The sequence below is a fragment of the Eptesicus fuscus genome, chromosome 3 (assembly GCF_027574615.1).
Source record: "Eptesicus fuscus isolate TK198812 chromosome 3, DD_ASM_mEF_20220401, whole genome shotgun sequence".
Taxonomy (NCBI): Eukaryota; Metazoa; Chordata; class Mammalia; order Chiroptera; family Vespertilionidae; genus Eptesicus; species Eptesicus fuscus.
In genome coordinates, this window is record NC_072475.1 from 7,213,648 (window position 1) to 7,231,103 (window position 17,456).

Here is a 17,456-nt window from a genome sequence, read left to right on the forward strand (position 1 = left end):
TGACCTCTCCTGGGTCAACGCTCAACCACTGAGCCACACAGGCCAGGCTTCGGGGGGCACTCTTGAGCACATCACACCCCAGCTTATCAGGGCTGCTCTTACAGGAGCCCAAGTGTAAGGATTTGAGACACCCCTCCCCTTGGTGTAGGTTGTTTTCAGCTTCTTCTTTATCTCTTTTGATCAAGTGGAGATGGGAGGGGAGCTTTGAAAATGGGGGGGATGGGTCCTGCCCTGACTAACAGGTAAGACAAATCAGACAGGGACCCACGGCAGTGATATCTGCCCAGATGATGGGAGTAAAATGGTACCTCTGACTTAGAGAAGTTGGTTCCAGTGGTTGATAGGGGTCTCACAGCGGTGTCCTCTCAGCCCAGCCCTGAGGAAGAAAAAGGAAAAGCCATCCAAGTGCTCAGAGGGGACATAGTCATGCCTGGATGTGCTGCCCGCCCCAGGCCCTCTGCTTGCTCTCCTGGGTACCCCGTGCCAGACCGACCTCACTAGTCATCATGATGAATAAAAACTTTGCAGGTCAAGCTAATGGAATTTGGGGCTGTCCACAGGTGTCTGGATTCACCCTCCCGGGGGTGAGGCTTCTGGGTCTCAGGCCCCTGGATAATAAGAGGGGCAGATCACGTCCTTTGCAAGGGACACTGGGAGGTGCTTGAATCTCCATCTCTAGGTCAATTGTGCAAGAAACACCGTTTTGTTTCTATTTTATAATTCTGGTTCTGACTAGACCCACCCCCCAATTCTGCTGCAATGACAGAAAAGCCTAGTTTGGTCATTCTTGGCTTCCAGAATGAACCTCATTGTAAGAACTGAGTCCCGGGAAATGTGCTGGATAAGGGCAGAGATGGAAGTGACTAAGTTTCCAACTTTATGAACTAACAAATATTAAACAAAGAAAGAAAGATTTCTGACCACCCTCCTCTTCCTTCTTTCCTGTCCCGGAACTGGTCCTTGTGTTTGCAAGCCTAGTCTGACCCCCGCTGGCATATCTGGAAATGGATGTCCTGTTACCAGGGACTCCCACCTCCAACACCCATGACATGAGCAACTTGATTTCCTAACTTGGGGACTTGAAAGCACAAACCTGGAAGGGATTCTTGGGTTTTGACATGGTGGATGTTAATGATATGAATACACCTTATGGCATAATGACTGAATGGAAGGTGGTGAAAATGGGAGGGGCAGCTGGCCTCAGGCTAGCAGCAAAGGAATCGAGGAGCCTAACTCAGTGCCTCTGATGGAGAACTGCTTAGGGACTGGTCTGGGGCCACCGCAATTTGTCCAACACTCTCCTGAGTTTATCTGAGAAAAATCATCATCTTTTTCCCCTGAATTAATTCTTATTTTAAAACCAAACTTGGAATGTTTTAGGTATGAGTCATGTTGGTGAATTTTATAGACTTGTCCAATGGATGACTTCCTGAGCACCCATGAGCTCCCCTGGGTGATTCCAGAAATACGTGTTATGTTTTATGAGAATCACACAGCCATTCTTATTGTCTAGGTGCTTTCCTAGTGTCTTGAGGGAAAGGAGAGAAGGAATTCACTCTAGAGTCACTGTCCTAGCTCAGCCGGGAGTCCCCTCCATCTCCATCTCCTGTAGAGGGGCAGGTGTATAGCAATTCTTCATCCTAGGAGAAGACACGCTGAAAACCAGGGCAAGGCAACCTGGAAACTCTTAGTTTAAAGAACTGGAAGCACAGGCGATTTCAACAACAAAGGAGAATGAAAAATTTATTTGCAATTGTAAACCGTTTTCACAAACAACTAAATACGAAAGATTAGTAACTGGTGGGTGTTAACTCCCCGAGCGCCAGGCGTTCGGTGGCACAGGCCCCTCACTTTGGGCCCATCTTAGTCTGGAGCATCGGTTTGCCTAGGGTCATCCTCTTCGAAACCCACATTTCCTGGGAAGGAAAGGGAAACGTGAGTATTTGATATGAACTTTTTTCTATTTTAAAATTCTTCATTTGCCGAGTCGGCATGTTGGACTGGATGGTTGTCCGTGTGAGGCTGTCCTGTGCATCATAGAACACTTAGCAGCATCCCTGGCCTCTGCCCCAGAAGATGCCAGTAGCACTGCCCGCCGCCCTGCCCAGCCCTCCAAGTCTCTAGATGCTGCCAAATGTCCAGAGGCCAAACCGCTGAGCCAAGGCAATGTCCTTCTGTCCAGGCTGTTTCGGGAACCTGAAGTCTCCGATACCAGCTGGTCCTGAGGTCATGACCCACTCTCTCCCAGCCTGGTTCTCGACTCCTCATCCTGAGTATTGCTCACGCCCCCTCCTCTAGCTCCCCCCACCTCGGGTTCTGGGTGGGGAAGGCCTTCCTAGGACCTGCAGTGGCAGAAGCTTCTAGATGAATGGTGCATTCAAACCCATTTAAAAAGGGCTGGCCCCCGCCTGGCCAATGTGGCTCAGTGGTTGAGCATTGACCATGCACCAAGAGGTCACCGGTTTGATTCCCATTCAGGGTACATGCCTGGGTTGGGGGGCTCCATCCCAGCAGGGGGCGTGCAGGAGGCAGCTGGTCAATAGTTATCACTCAGTGATGTTTGTCTCTCTCTCCCTTCTAAGAATCTATTTAAAAACAAATTATTTTTAATAATAAAGGACTGGTTCCGAACATTGCCAGCTCCTACCCCTGTGCCTCAGCCCTGGTAAATCACGTGACAATACACAGCCAAGCTCTGCATTTCTAGCGGGACTCTGCAGCCTGAGGCCTGCTCGCCTGGTAGAAACAGAGATTAGCAAAGAGCAGAGAGAGGGTGTCCGCAGGACCTGCTGTCCCTGCCACCGCAGGAGGTTTGCAAGAGCACCTGGGAGGGAGCAGCACTCCTGTGGGTCCCACGTGAGTTCACAGAAGGTGCTCAGAGACCTTCTCCCAGCCTGGCTGGGGGGGAAGGGGGGGAGAAGAACCTCCCAGCCTCTCCCAGTGTGTGTGACCCACCCAGAGCTCAGGCTCACCCTGCTGGTCTATGTTGTCGAAGCGGAACTCCTCCCGGCCGTACTCGCCGCTCTCCTCCCTGAAGTTATCGGCGTCTTCCTCTCCGGGCCTCAGGAAATCGGCCTCCGCATCTGAGAGATCCGCCGGAGGCTGGGCATCCTCCCCAGACTCCCCCCGGGCTGCGAAGAAACAAAGGAAAACGGCATCCAGCAGGGCGCAGGCCTGTTCATGGTGGCCGCTTCCTCCCCTGCTCGGGACCCTCTCTCCCTCCTGCCGAGAGCAGCACCCCGCTTCTCCCTCAGGGGGCCACGCCTCCCCAGTGGACGTCACCCAGCTCCAGCCCAGGCCGGGCCAGCAGAGCATCCGGTCCCCGTCACAGTGACCATTGTGGGATGATGACTATGTCCCAAGGGTTCTGATGATCAGACTGAGAAAGCAGCTCTCTGCTCCCCAGGGCTCTCGAGCTGATGGGGTGACAATTCGATAAAGTCATTGAGGATGAGTCTCCAAGGGGAAGAGAGCAGAGCCACCGCCTGTGAGAGGAGAGACCCTACAGCTTCGGCCTGAACCAGCCACGCCTGGGTGGTTGAGCGTTGACCTCCCAGCTGTGTGAACCAACAGACCAGTGTTATTCCCCTGAGGCCAACCTGACCTGGCTTCTCAGCACTTGCAGTTCTGCAGCATCCCAGGCGCCTAACTGCCCCTCAGGAAGACCTGTTGTGATGGACGTGGCCCAGACCCTTCTTCAGGGAAGGGCTTGTCCCCCAGCTGCTGTCAGCTGGCTTTTCCGAGGCCACGCCCACCGGCAATCGTGGACCAAGGGGAGGGGATACGTGTTCCAAGGGACCTTTTAGCTCCAGGGCTTCCATGGAATCCACCACAAGGTGTTGAGGGCCTGAGCCGTGGCTGGGCTCTAAGCACTCGATCCTGCTGATTCGGTGCTAAGAGGCCCGGGTCCCAGAGCCTCTCCCTAATAACCCCATGCACTTGGGAGGAACCAGGCGTCGGCTCCCCAGGAGCCCGGCCGCAGCCGGCCTGTGCAGAGGCTGTGGCTCAGCCCACCCCACCCCACGCCTGCCTGGGCCGTACCCTCGGCTGCCAGGGGCTCCTCCTGGCCAGGCACATCCGCAGGCGGCGGCTCTTCAGCGAGGGTCGGTGTCCACAAGGCCAACTCGGTGATTTTGGTAGCTTTCCACTTCGGAAGGGCAGTTATTAACGACTCCTCCTCCTCTTCCTCTTCCACTCTTTCCTATTGGAAGGTGAAAAATGTGAATTTGCCTACATTTGTGTAAAACGAGGTGTGGGATACTTAGAGGAAGGGGAGAAAGGGCAGGTGTGTAATTGCATTTGAGCATTAGTATAACACAGTAGTCGGCAAGCCGCGGCTCGCGAGCCACATGCGGCTCTTTGGCCCCTTGAGTGTGGCTCTTCCACAAAATACCACGTGCGGGCGCGCACGTACAGTGCGATTGAAACTTCGTGGCCCATGCGCAGAAGCCAGTTTTCGGCCTGGGCGAGTGTATTTTGAAGAAGTGGCGTTAGAAGAAGTGGGGGTGTCGGTCGCATGTGGCTCGCGAGCCGCGGTTTGCCGATCACCGGTATAACACGATTCAGAGAGCAGATCAATTGCCAGCTTCCCAGGTACAGTCTTTGCGGCTCTGGAAGGCACTGGGATGGGAAAAGGAAGGGCAGAGGGACGCTGTGCCTACCCTCTCCCTGCTGGCTCCTGGAACGCCTGCGGACTCACTCCCCAGCCCCTGGGACAGGTGAGACATGACCAGGCCGAAATGCGCTTCTCCATGGCTCAGCCACGTTTCCCTGCTCTAAGACTCCCTCTACACAATAAGGCTAACATTGCAGGAGGAAGAGGCCTCGCAGCCTGCTCAGACAACCTTGCAGAGATGGCGAAGGGGATAAAGACTGCAGCTCTCGTTTCAAGGATTATGGAGGGAAAATAAAATCCCAGAGCAGCTACTTCCCATCACTCAGCCCACAGGAGGAAAGCCACGGCGTGCCACGACCCCGCGCCACGAAGCACAAGCCTGAAGCCAAATCCACGTGCTTGCCTCCATGACCAGCATCCACTTTTATTCCATCTCCGTTTTGTAAACGTTGCTCACAATTAACTAAGTTGACACCATGAGTCATGAAACGGTTGCAACGTGTACTTTGAAAAAACATTGTTCCAGGACTTCGCATCGGTAAACTTTTCTATCAACTATCCGGGGCTTTGCTGGCCACCTGGTGTCTGTGGCCACTACGCACCCAGCCGCTGTCGTTCCAAACAGCCGCAGGTGACGGGTAAATGAGCCGGCGTGGCTGAGCTCCAGAAAGCCTTATCTACAAAGCAGGATGTGGAACCACGGGCACCGAGGGTGGGGACGTAAAGGGTGCAGCCACGATAAAAAACTTAGGGAGGTTCCTCAAAAAACTAACCATAGAATTACCCTGTGATCCAGCAAGGACACTCGGAGGTATACACCCAAAAGGACTGAACACAGAGACTCAGGCAGATATGTAGAGACCAATGTCTGTTGCAGCATTATCACAGTAGCCAAGAGGTAGAAACTACCCAAGTGTCCGTCAATGATGGAGTGTTACTCAGCCATAAAAAGGACGTTCTGACACCTGTGAGAACATGGCCAGACGTTGAAAACACTATACTAAGTGAAAATCCAGACACAAAGGACAAATGTTGTATGATCCCACTTACATGAAACATGAAACAGGCAAATTCATAGACAGAAGGTAAATCAGAAGTGACAACTGGGGGTGGGGGGTGGGAGGGGAGAAAGACACTGTTCAACGGAGACAGAGTTTGGAGATAAAGAGAGTTTCGGAGATGAATGGTAGTGATGGCTGCATGACACAGTGAATGGATTAAATGCCACTGGAGTGTACACTTAAAAATGGTTTAAATGGCCAATGGTGTATGGATTTTACCACAATTGAAAAAAAATCAAAACAGGCTGCCACCAGGTTTGGTCCGTGGCTGCAGATCACCCACCAACCCTTCGCTAAGGGACTGCATTCCCCTTTGGGGGCCAGAAGTGAAAATTTAGGCTTTTCTGTTTCGTCACAGTCTGATCCTCACCAGAGCACAGTGGTGGCCACGGACAAAGGCCCAGCTAGTCGAGTGCGTTAGTTCACAGACTTATTCCCGGATGGGGATGGTGGTGGGGGCTTATACCAGTGTTTCCCCCCTTAGATGTTACTGATGCCCTTCCAACTTGCTAATCATCATCCTGAAATACTGACTTCTTTTTCTTTTTATCACATTTATTGGGGTGACATTGGTCAATAGGATCATATAGGTTTCAGGTGTGGGTTTCTATGTTACAAGATCCGTATATTGCACCGTGTGCCCACCACCCAAAGTCAAACCTTCTCCTGTCACCATATATTAGGACCCCATTCCCCACTCAGAAAAAGCTAAGAACCATATGATTTCACTCAACAGTGTGGTGGTTGCCAGAGGAGAATGGGATGAAATACTGACCTCTAATTTCACTTTTGCCCCAAGAGCCTAAAACTGAAAAATACTTAATAAGATGTGTTTTTTTATCACTTCACAAGTTAAACAACTGCTCCATCGCCAATAAGACCATGGCGGCTAGATTTGTTACTAGTGGCCGTACAGTGAGTAGCAGGTCCTTCGGGGGCCAGGTGAGAGGTGTCCGACCCCAGGGAGAGCAAAAGCAGGAAACAGTCGCTGTCAGTCGAACAACAAAGCCAGTCAAATGTGCGTGAAGTTCGGGGCTAGTGTATGGGCGACACACAGGGACCAATGCGCTGAGTAGCAGAACCGCGTGGGAAGGTGGCACGTCCCTGAGGACTTGTGGGCACCCTCCTCGCACTCAGACTGGGCGTCCTGGGAACCAGGAAGACACGATGCTCAGGGGTGGTGGGGGCCTCATTTTTAGCGGCAAAACCAAGCATTTCAGCCATTTCATGTTTTATAATTAACTGGGAAAATGACCTGGCCAAGGGGGTCATGGAGATTCTGGGCACAGCAGAGAAGGTGGACATCAACCCACAGACCTCAGGGAACCACGGGCTGTTTTGGGGAACACAGTGGCTGTGGTGGAGTGATACAAAGGAAGTAGAACACCACAGGGGAAGGAACCAGGAGAAGAGGGGGGGCTCAGGGCCTGCCTAGTGGGGTGCCCAGGGTGAGCCTTGGGATTGTGGGGGTGTTGGGGGATGCCTGAGGTATTTTACTAAATTTCCTATTGTCTACAGGCCTTAGTCAGCCAATAACAGGAATACACACACACCCCTACTCCCAACACACACACACACACACACACACACACACACACATTTGGATGCCTAATAGTGACAAATTAGCTGGCTAATTTCAACATGAACCACAGAATATCAATTTAGTATTAATATTAATGTTAAGTATTAGAAAGGAACCAAAAGAGAAAATTGTAAGTGGCGTGAGTCATCCAAATAGCCCCGAAGCACTGAGTTGTGGCACGATTTGGTGACATCGCCGTGACAGTTCGGTGGATGTTTCTGGGCCCAGGCTGCCCAGAGCCCTCTGGCTGGCTCGGAAGTAGCTGGTTCCTCTGCAGGAAACCAGGCCTGGCTGTCAGCGATCACTGTGACCTGATCTCGCTGAGTTCTGGCAATGCAGTTCCAGACTAACAGGGCCAGTGAAGAAGGAGCGGGGGAACGGGCAAGTCCCTGAGCGCTGGCGCCACTCTCCTCCGCTCCCTCTAGGGGTTCGATGCTCTGGGCCGCTCTCTTGCCCAGAGTGCAGGAGACGACAAATCCCCTGCCACTTACCACATCTGTGACCCGATACTCCCCGTGCTGCTCACATCCAATGTCAAACACATACTTCCCGGGGCCCATAGGCTACGAGCAAAGAGAAACCAAGAGGTACTTCACTCTTGAGAGTCAGCACCCAAGAGAAAGTCCAAAATGCTTTAGAAATGCTACCCCCATAAAACCAACCTGCATCATGTGATTGGGGGAGGGAGAAGTCCAATATAGGTCAAAGAATGCGTTTAAGAACTAATGGCTAATGGAATTGCAAAGTACAGGGCCTATTTTGGTTATTTTTAAAACCTTAACTACTGCCCTAACCGGTTTGGCTCAGTGGATAGAGCGTCAGCCTGCGGACTCAAGGGTCCCAGGTTCGATTCCGGTCAAGGGCATGTGCCTTGGTTGTGGGCACATCCCCAGTGTGGAGTGTGCAGGAGGCAGCTGATTGATGTTTCTCTCTCATCAATGTTTCTAACTCTCTCTCCCTCTCTCTTCCTCTCTGTAAAAAAATCAATAAAATCTATACTTTTAAAAAACTTAACTACATTTAATCCCTTTATACAAGTAATGCATTTATTACAAAAGTTTTACTAAGTCCACAGCCACAGGCAAACTAGATAGAGATAGAACTACTAATGATATTTTAGGAGGCTGTGTAAAATCTAAATCTCTGTAACCTTGTTTCTTCTAGGACAGAGGGGTTTTGACTTAAAATCTGATCATAATTACATATACTGACTGCTATTCTATTTTTACTAGACATATGGCATGAGTGCCTTCCCATATGTACCAATATCCTTCCACAGCACCAGTTGTCAACCTGTATTTTATTTCTTCTGAGAATTATAATCTATCTTACGTATTCACTATTGCCAATATTTGGTCTGCTGACACTTTTCACGGACAAAGACTGCCAGAGTAAGCATATTTTGGGTTAAGTCATTGTATTCACTTTGGAGAGTTCCCTCAGGGTAAAGTTTCAGAAATAACATTTCTGGACAAAAGTATGCACAGTATATATACACACGAATGAGGCTCCCACAGAAGCAAGTAAGAGCCTCTTTGTCCTCAAACCCTTGTGGGTTTTTTTTGGACCTCACCATTTTGCTCTATCTTTACATTTTTAAATATATGAACAAATCATTGTAAGTCATACCTTTTAAGTTATTTAGGAAGGTTGAATTTTTTCATATATTTTTGACCATTTGAATCACATTGATTGATGTGTTTTATATATTAACTGTTGCAAATGTCCTAACCCCATTCATCATATAACTCTTACTAGTAAATTTCCTTTCTAGTATTTTCTAATCTATAAAGGATTGTTTTTATTAGGCAAAATCTGGCTTTTTGTTTAGAAAGTTTTCCTCATTTTAAAGTTAATAACCTATTTTTCTCCCAGTGATTTTGTTTATATTTAAATCATCGTTTCTTCTAGAAAGTGTCTTTATCTATAAGCTGGAGGACAAACTCTGATTTTCTTTTTCTCCCAAACGGTTACCAGCACCATTTCTTGACTTCTCCCGTAATTTCCTTAGCAATGTGAAGTGACATCCTGATTGAGTGCTACACTGGGACACATCCTTGCATCTGTCACTGGCCTTGCTCCTTCTCTTATCTGCGTATCTCCATCCTGATGAATACCCACAGAGCAATGCTGGGAACGCGTGGGCCGTGTGCAGGTTTGAGGAGAATGAGCTGTTTCACAAAGACTAACAGGAGAATCTGAAACTAGGGCTTGATCATATGTAAATGAAAACTGAGTTTAAGAGAGTCTGAGGTTACTTCATGGGATCCGTTAAGTAATCCCAATGTCAACATCTAACAGCTTTCACTTGCTCAGCAAACTCTTTCTTCAGGGACAGTGTCTGTTCAGCCCCTGATCGGAGCCACAGGAATGCCAGGCTGGTAGGTTCTGAGTCCGTCGGTTTCTCTGCACCCCACTAGGGCTTGGACAGAAGGGCAAGCTGAGCCACAAATTCCTGCCCACAGAGATGACCGGAGTGGGCATTGCAACCTGGAGGCCTCAGGCCCAAGGTCTGTTGCTCCAGGCGGTTCTCCAGTCCCACAACCACCAGGTGAGGGGGGCTCATGGTCTTCCTCCCCAGCTCCGGCCCTGCGCCCCCCAGGGGAGAGAAAGTCAGAACCCCCACACGCTCAACCACAGAAAACGTTCAGTCGTTCCCCACAAACAAAGATCTCATATCTGATTCCCCCATGAGACTGAGCACCCACAACAAGGGGGCGGCATGCCCGTGTTATAAGGACGTGCCCGGCCACTGCTGGGAGAGACTGCGATTTACTGAGATGCAGAGAAGCTGGCCAGCTCCCCTTTAACCCTCCTCCCCCCAACTCTGCCCTCTGTGGGTTATCAGGATGCTCAGAGGCAGGCACAGCTGTCCCGTTTCCCATATTCAGAGGGATGGAGGGTTTCCCTGGGTTTCCAGTATTTTCCGGGCACACGGACACTCAGGTTGGGGAGAAGGGTACTTGTATTTACAGGCAAACATCACTTCCCGCTGACTTACGTTTTTGTTCAAGTACTTGCCCTGGTACCTGTGGTTCAGGTGAATGAGCTCGGCCGAGCCCTCCTGCTGTCCGTTCACCCAGGTCCCCACGTACTTGCTGCCGGTCTCCGCGTAGAGATAGGTGCCTTGCCCGTGCCTGGGGGAGACAGGGGCACAAAGCCTGTTGATCCAAAGCATGAGAAACCTCCCGGGTGTGTAGGCAGGCTGTTCACCGAGGGCGCTAGGCTGACACAGGGTCACGGCCATCGTCTCCTTTATCTGCCCCAGCAGAGCACGGCTCCTGCTCCCTCTGCCCACGCATGGGGCGGGCATCGCCTGCCGGACAGCGGGGGCCTTCCTGTGGGTCAGCTGGTTCTCACGTGAAGAGGCAGTGCTCCTGGGAGCCGAGGCTCAGTCCCCAGAAGGTTCTCGCTCTGTGTCCTCACCCCCCAGGGCCCTGGGGCGCAGGACCCACGTGCTCTCCCCGACGGGTCTGCACCTGCATCGTCCCGCAGCCTCACCCGAGAGCCTGGCAGGGTTTGCACTGCCTGGCAGCCTTGGCACGTGAGCTTTTGTCACGATCCTGTTTCTTACTAAGACATCGTCATGTTCTCGTGACATGAGTCATCTACGGGACTAAAGAGAGAAGCGAACCTTTGGTGGGCGAACCACTCTCCGGTGTAGGTGTCGTTGTTGACATAGTAGTAGACGCCGTGGCCGTGCCTCAGGTCGTCCACCCACTCCCCTGGAAGACACGACACAAAAGCAAGCCCTGGTGAGCAGGGAGCCGCCCTTGACCCCTTCCCCGCTGTCTCTTTCCGCTCCGACTCCCCTCCGCCCCTGCCTCCCGGCCGGCTGGCACGGAGTAGAAAGCTGGTCGAGGGGGGCTGAGTCAGGGGGTAACTGAGCTTGGGGTTGGGCACAGGTATGGATGGGGGCCACAGTCACATGTATGAGGCCATCAGCACAGCGAGGGTTCAAACCAGGGCTCGCCTGCCCCGCTGCCAGCGGTGCCGGCACCACACTGCTCTGCCTTGTGTGTGGTTAGGGCCCCAGCAGCCACGCCAAGGCTTGGTGCCGGCCAGGTGCCAGCATTTCCCGCCATCCCCCACCTCGCCCTCCGGTTCCTAAGTGGTGATGACATCACACAAGTAAGTGGCGACCCAGCCCACATTTACTGAGTGCTCCCCGTCCCTCAGGCATGATCCTGAGGGTTCCACGTGTCGTAATTCCCTGCAAATGAGAAAGCCAAGGCAGGGAGCGATGAGGTCCCCTGTACAAGGTCACACCTTGTCTTTTGGGGTCACAAGTCTTTTGGGAAATCTGATGAAACTAGAGTACATCTGCCCAGAAGAGAAGCCCAGAGCACAGACTTTTGCACACAGTTGCTGAAGGCTCGTGCCCACTCCCCACTCGTCTCTCTCCCCAGGATGGGAACTTCCTTTATCCCCTGCTGGGATTAGACGAACACTATAGATGACCATGGTGCCGGGCCAGCAGTGGGGTTCTTGGAAATAAGGGAACCAGAATCTTCCTGAGACGTAACATTGGCATGTAAAGAACTATCACGGAAATAAGAACACCAGTTTAGCCCAGCTGGTGTGGCTCAGTGGTTGACCATCAACCTATAAACCAGGAGGTCAGGGTTCAATTCCTCGTCAGGACACATGCCCAGGTTGTGGGCTCCATCCCCAGTAGGGGGCGTGCAGGAGGCAGCTGATGCATGATTCTCTCTCATCAGTGTTGTTTCTATCTCTCTCTCTCTCCCTCTCCCTTCCTCTCTAAAATCAATTTAAAAAAAAATTTTTTTTAAAGAACACTGGTTTAACAAGGCAGAATGCCTCTTTGACAAGAAGGCCTCAGTGAAGGCTCTACCAGGTCTAAACAAGCGGTGTGTTCCTCAGAAGAGGGGTCTGCCAGAAACGGAGACAGCAAAACCACTTCAACAGACGAATGCCGCAGAGCGTCGAACGTCCTGGGTGCAACCCACTCCCCAGCGTTGGTGCTCGCCCAGCAGCCGCCCTGGCATTCGCTCCCCAGGACCCAGGCTCACAGGAGAGAACGTGCCGGCCACAGGGACAGTCACATGTCTCACAACTACAAGGCTTTCTGGTTTCTGCATCAACCCTGTGAACACGGGAACACCGTTTGTGTTCGTTGAGTGACTGACACATCCGGAGAACTTTCAACTTTCTCATTCTTCTCAGGATTCATAGAAGAGTCCAATCCCAAACGCGGACCTCTGCAGCACAAAAAGCTGCTTTGCGAGAACATGTTACCTTCGTATTTTGATCCATCTGGGTATATAAAAGTGCCTTGACCATGCTTTTTATTTTTAATGTATTCTCCGATGTATCGAGCACCATTTTTAAATTTGTAGATCCCCTGAAACACATTGATTATAGGATTCATGTCATTCCTGAGTTAAATACTCACTCATAGAGCATTAAATAGAGAAAACGACCCACGCAAAGTCCCCGATTCTGACCTGGCCGTGTCTTTTTCCGTGTTCATAGCTCCCCTCGTAGGTGTCCCCATTGGGCAGCCTGGCTCTCCCGTGGCCGTGCCTTTCACCTGCCTCGTTCCGTTCCCCCTCATATTCCTGGCAACAGCAAAAAAGTCAGTATAATGACAGCTGCCACCGTTTAAGTGCCAACCATGTGCTAAGCATTTTATAAATAGTATCCCATGGAATCCTCCCCGTCCTCAGTAAGGTAGCTAACCATACCTGGGCATTAAAAAGTTACAAATCTGCCTGGCTGTTTTAGCTCAGTGAATAGAGCGTCGGCCTGCACACTGAAGGGTCCCGAGTTTGATTCCGGTCAAGGGCACAGGCCAGGGTTGCAGACTCCATCCCAGTAGGGGGTGTGCAGGTGGCAGCCAATCAATGATTCCCTCTCATCATTGATGTTTCTATCTCTCTCTCCCTCTCCCTTCCTCTCTGAAATCAACTTTTTTTTTTAAAAAGTTACAAATCCAGTGGGGCCATTTGAGGAGAGGAACTAGAAAGCTGACTGGGCAGGTGTTGTAGGTTGGGTTCCCTCAGCAGCAGACCCTGAGCAAGTGGATCTTTCTAAGTGCTCCAGGGAGAGAGCGGGGTGACAGATGCGGCAGAGGAGGCCACCAAGCACGGGGAATGTCCAGGATGTCCCGGAATCAGCCTCATCGCACAGGGGATTCTGGAGTGCAAATCACTGCAGCTTGTCCTGGGTTTCAGCACAGCCGCTGGCTGCCTGGGATTGGGCTCCCTGGCTCTTCTGGCTTCCCCTACTGGCCAGGCGGCTCATGTAAGGAGCTGGGAGATGGAGGCACAGAGCTAGTTAAAAGGCCTGGGTAGCCACACAAGAGGTGCTAGGCTTTTCTGTTAATTGGAAACTATTTCAACCCTGTACCCTGCGCACACGCAGAGGTTAAGGCTAGGAAATGGCCTCCCTCTGGCTTTAGAGAGGTTAATCTCCCAACAATATATGCTCACACAGAGCCCAGCTCCCCTCACTGTCTGTGCATGCCTTGCCTCCTCTCTATCGCCTAAATCAAGGAGCAATTCCAATGACCTGGGTGAGTCCCCAAGAGTGAAGAAAGCACAGGTGATTCTAGACCAGTGGTAGGCAAACTGGGGCTCGAGAGCCATATGCGGCTCTTTGGCCCCTTTGAGTGTGGCTCTTCCACAAAATACCACGGCCTGGGCGTGTCTATTTTGAAGAAGTGGCATTAGAAGAAGTTTAAGTTTAAAAAATTGGGCTCTCAAAAGAAATTTCAATCCTTGTACTGTTGATATTTGGCTCTGTTGACTGAGTTTGCCGACCACTGTTCTAGACCTAAATGGTAAGATCTCCAGGAAACCTTGGCTGAGCCGGAGACCTCCTCAGCATTGCTTGAAGGCTGCCAGGAAGCGGCTCTCCGCCATCCACCCCAATCCTGAGGAGCCAAGCCCCACGGCGGAAATACTTATTCCACAATAGTGTGGCACCTAGGGAGGAGCCAGCCATCCAGGAAAACTGCCTGCCTGGAAGGTAATGGCAGGGAGGATGCTTGGGGCCTTTGACTCGGGAATCTTTGCCTTTAACAGGAAGAGGGTTGGGGAGGAGGACAGAGCGAGAAGGGATGTGGCCAGCGGACGTCATGACGTTTCACCTTTCACCGCCGACTTCCAAGACGCGGCGCCCACTGCGGCCCGCGTGCTCTTCGTCCCTGGCTGGGCCTCCCGGAGCAGGGGGCGGGAGGGGCCCGGAGGGGGGGCCTGTAACTGGCCTCCAGACCTCCCTATTATGCAAACCCGGCCTGACCTCCGGGGGTCCGCCTGCCACCGCGCACCCTGGGAAGCCCCTCCCTCCGCCCGCCGGAGCTCTCACCCCAAGATCAGCTTCTCCCTCCTCCTCCAACTCCTCCGAGCCCAGGTCCGACATGGCCTCGCCTCAACCTAGATCCCCGCCGCCGGCGCCCCTCTAGTCCGTAAGTACCAGCCACCCCCGCGTCCTCCGTCGCCATAGAGACGCGTCCAGCCCCGCCTCCCTCCGGGAGCGGGCGGAGGGATGCGAAGGCGCTAGGAGGAGCCACCCGCCACCCTCGGATGCTGTCATAGCAACGGGACACATCGGCCAATCGCTGCCCGGGACGATAGGGGAGGCGGGGCCTGGGGCGGACTGGGTACCCGCCCGCTGTCTAACCCTGTGCCACGTGGCTGACCCCAGGAATCCCTTTTTTCGGGCTGCTGGGTGATGCTGCAACGCGGAGCCCGCCTTGAGTCAGGCCCCTAAGGAGAAGGGATGCAGGAGGCGCTTTGGGCCACCTCTAGAGAGGGCTTCACCCTGCCGGGTGTTGGCACTGGCCCTTCGGACCCCGCTCCTCGGTTTCTGGGGCACCTGCGGACTTGTCCGCTCCACCCCACCTTCCCGGGCTCGTCCCGCCCTGCGGCGTTGGCGATCCACGGAGATGTGTCCTCTGAGATCTTTCGTCTTGTTCGTGCACATCTCCTGACACGGAGGCAGCTCTGACCTCTGAGCAGATGCGCTCGCCCGGACTCACACCACTTCCACTCCTCTTCCCGTCACCTGACAGTCCCCTCCAGACATCTGACCCCGCCCGCACAGGCCCCTCCTGATCTCTCTCCCAACTCCTCGGTCATCACCGGATCCAGGCCATCTTACCCTGTCATCTCTAGCCGTAGCCTCCAGCCTCTGGCCCTCTCAGCCACCCACACTCCTCCTCGACCCAGAAACCCAAATGGGGACCAGTCTCACCCGCTGGAATTCAATATCTCCATGGTCAAGGCCCAACCCATCTTCTTAGCCTCATGGCCCACCATCCCCTTCCTATATTTGTTACCTGCTTCACACAAAACCAAACCACAGGCAGTTCCCCCAGATACACCCTTCACTGCCCACTTCTATGCCTTCGCCTGTGCCATACCCTCTCCCTGAAATGCCTTCCTTCCCCAGCTTATCTATTAACTAGCATAGCCATTCTTCAAAGACTAAGGGGCCACTTCCCCTCCCCCCAAAATCTCCAAATTCATAAGGGCACCCTCAGGGAGAGAGGAGGCATGGGACTTGGAGAAAGAGGAAGGACTTCAACTTATGTATCATCTATCTGTCCAACATCCATCCATCAGCTATTCTAAAAGTCTGAGTGTGACAAAATGCAATTTTCTATGTGATGTGTGTATTCATATATATTAAGCATATTTCTCTGTATTTTAATTTTTTACTTTAAATATGTGAAAACTCCTTCCTGCAGCTTCTATAGATACTTCTAGTTAGATGTGCTTTCTCTCTCTCTCTCTCTCTCTCTCTCTCTCTCTCTCTCTCTCAACTCCCATAATACCTCGAATCATCTTTATCACACACAAGACAAGTTCTGTCTCCTGTAATAGTCATCTCTGTGGTTATTTGATTTCTGGATACTCAGAAGCCACGCCACCCTTATATTTGTCTCCCCATGCACCTAGAAAAGTGGTTTCACACCGTAGATGCTTAACCAAGCCAGTGAAATATGATCGAGGTGGGGTTTTTTTAAATATGTTTTTATTGATTTCAGAGAGAGTGAGGGAAAGGGAGAGGGGGATAGAAACATCAATGATGAGAGAGAATCATTGATCAGCTGCCTCCTACACACACCCCTACTGGGGATTGAGCCCAAAACCTGGGCATGTGCCCTGATAGGATATCGAACCTCCACACACACATTGAGCATGTCATTAAAATAAAAACATCAAAAATATTTTAAGTGTTAGAAATCTGGAATGGTAATCAAGAATATACAAATGAATGTTAGTTTTTTGCATATAAAAATAATTGTCAGAAATTTAACTTTCAAATTTGCTCTCTAACAATGATGGTAACTGTTTGCTAAGTTCTGGCTATGCTGGTATGTTTTAAGAGTTTTCTATGAATTATCTCTCTCAGTCCTCATGGTCATTTCCCCATTGTACAGCTAAGGAAAGGCAACCTCAGAGAAATGAAATTATTGCTCAAGATTATTCAGCTAGTGGGACTCAAACCAAGTATTCTGACTGAAGAGCCATTCTGTCAATCACTACCCTCTACTGCCTCCGAGACCTCCGATTTAAGTGAATCACTCTGATTTTCTGGGAGTGGCCTTAAAGCACTTAGGAAGCAGAGAAGCACGGGCTCAATAAGTCTTAGATCGAAAAAAAACACACAGAAAGTGGCTGGAGCAAACCCTGTTCTAGATCACATCATTAGCAGCTGGGTGCCTAGCCATAGTGCTAGGGAATCCTAAAATTTACAATTTGATTTATGCCCCACGCATGCAAACTGGTCAGAGTTCCCCACCCCCACCCCAAAAAATATATATATTTCAATACAGTAGTTTCACTACACTCCAAGTTTAACATTTGTCCAAATAAGGCCTCTCAGCTCCCAGCAGCAGCCACTGGACAAAAGCCTAACCCCTCCTTCCAGAAAGAGGCTGCTCCCAGCACAGGGCAGGCACAGCCGTGCCTGCTCTCTTCCATGGAGCCTGGGGAGTCCTAAAAAGAGCAGTTAGGTTGATTCCTGGTACCCCACACTCCCCAACCCCCTGTCCCCTGGGTGTCTCGGGAGTGCTTGGTGATCATAGAAGCAGCTCGTTCCAGTTCTGAAGGCCCTCCAAAGACGCTTAACTCATTTCCTCCTTTCTCACCGGGAACGCGAGGCGCAAAGGGAAGGGCATCCTTTTCTACCTCTTACAAACCTTGTCAGGGAGACACTTCCCATA

At 51.5% G+C, this 17,456-nt stretch overlaps 1 protein-coding gene across 1 annotated transcript; it reads right to left on the reverse strand.

The window, feature by feature from the left end:
• Positions 1–1,722: 1,722 nt before the first annotated feature.
• On the reverse strand, positions 1,723–14,695 carry RSPH1 (radial spoke head component 1). Its single transcript, XM_008145681.3, has 9 exons — positions 14,591–14,695; positions 12,727–12,840; positions 12,518–12,623; positions 10,893–10,983; positions 10,260–10,395; positions 7,750–7,821; positions 4,042–4,201; positions 2,973–3,131; positions 1,723–1,916 (listed from the first exon to the last, which is right to left on the reverse strand). Exons 1-9 carry the CDS (start codon positions 14,642–14,644, stop codon positions 1,864–1,866), a joined length of 945 nt encoding a protein of 314 aa, XP_008143903.1. The 5' UTR covers positions 14,645–14,695; the 3' UTR covers positions 1,723–1,863.
• Between the last annotated feature and the right edge of the window lie 2,761 nt (positions 14,696–17,456).

Bases quoted from the DNA above. Each gene is read 5' to 3' on its own strand.
- RSPH1 (XM_008145681.3), bottom strand. From the start codon at position 14,644: ATGTCGGACCTGGGCTCGGAGGAGTTGGAGGAGGAGGGAGAAGCTGAT. The intron at 12,841-14,590 runs GTGAGAGCTCCG...TGCTGTTGCCAG, and splicing joins AGGGAGAAGCTGATCTTGGG to GAATATGAGGGGGAACGGAA. The intron at 10,396-10,892 runs GTTCGCTTCTCT...TGTCTCCCCCAG, and splicing joins GAGTGGTTCGCCCACCAAAG to GCACGGGCAAGGCACCTATC.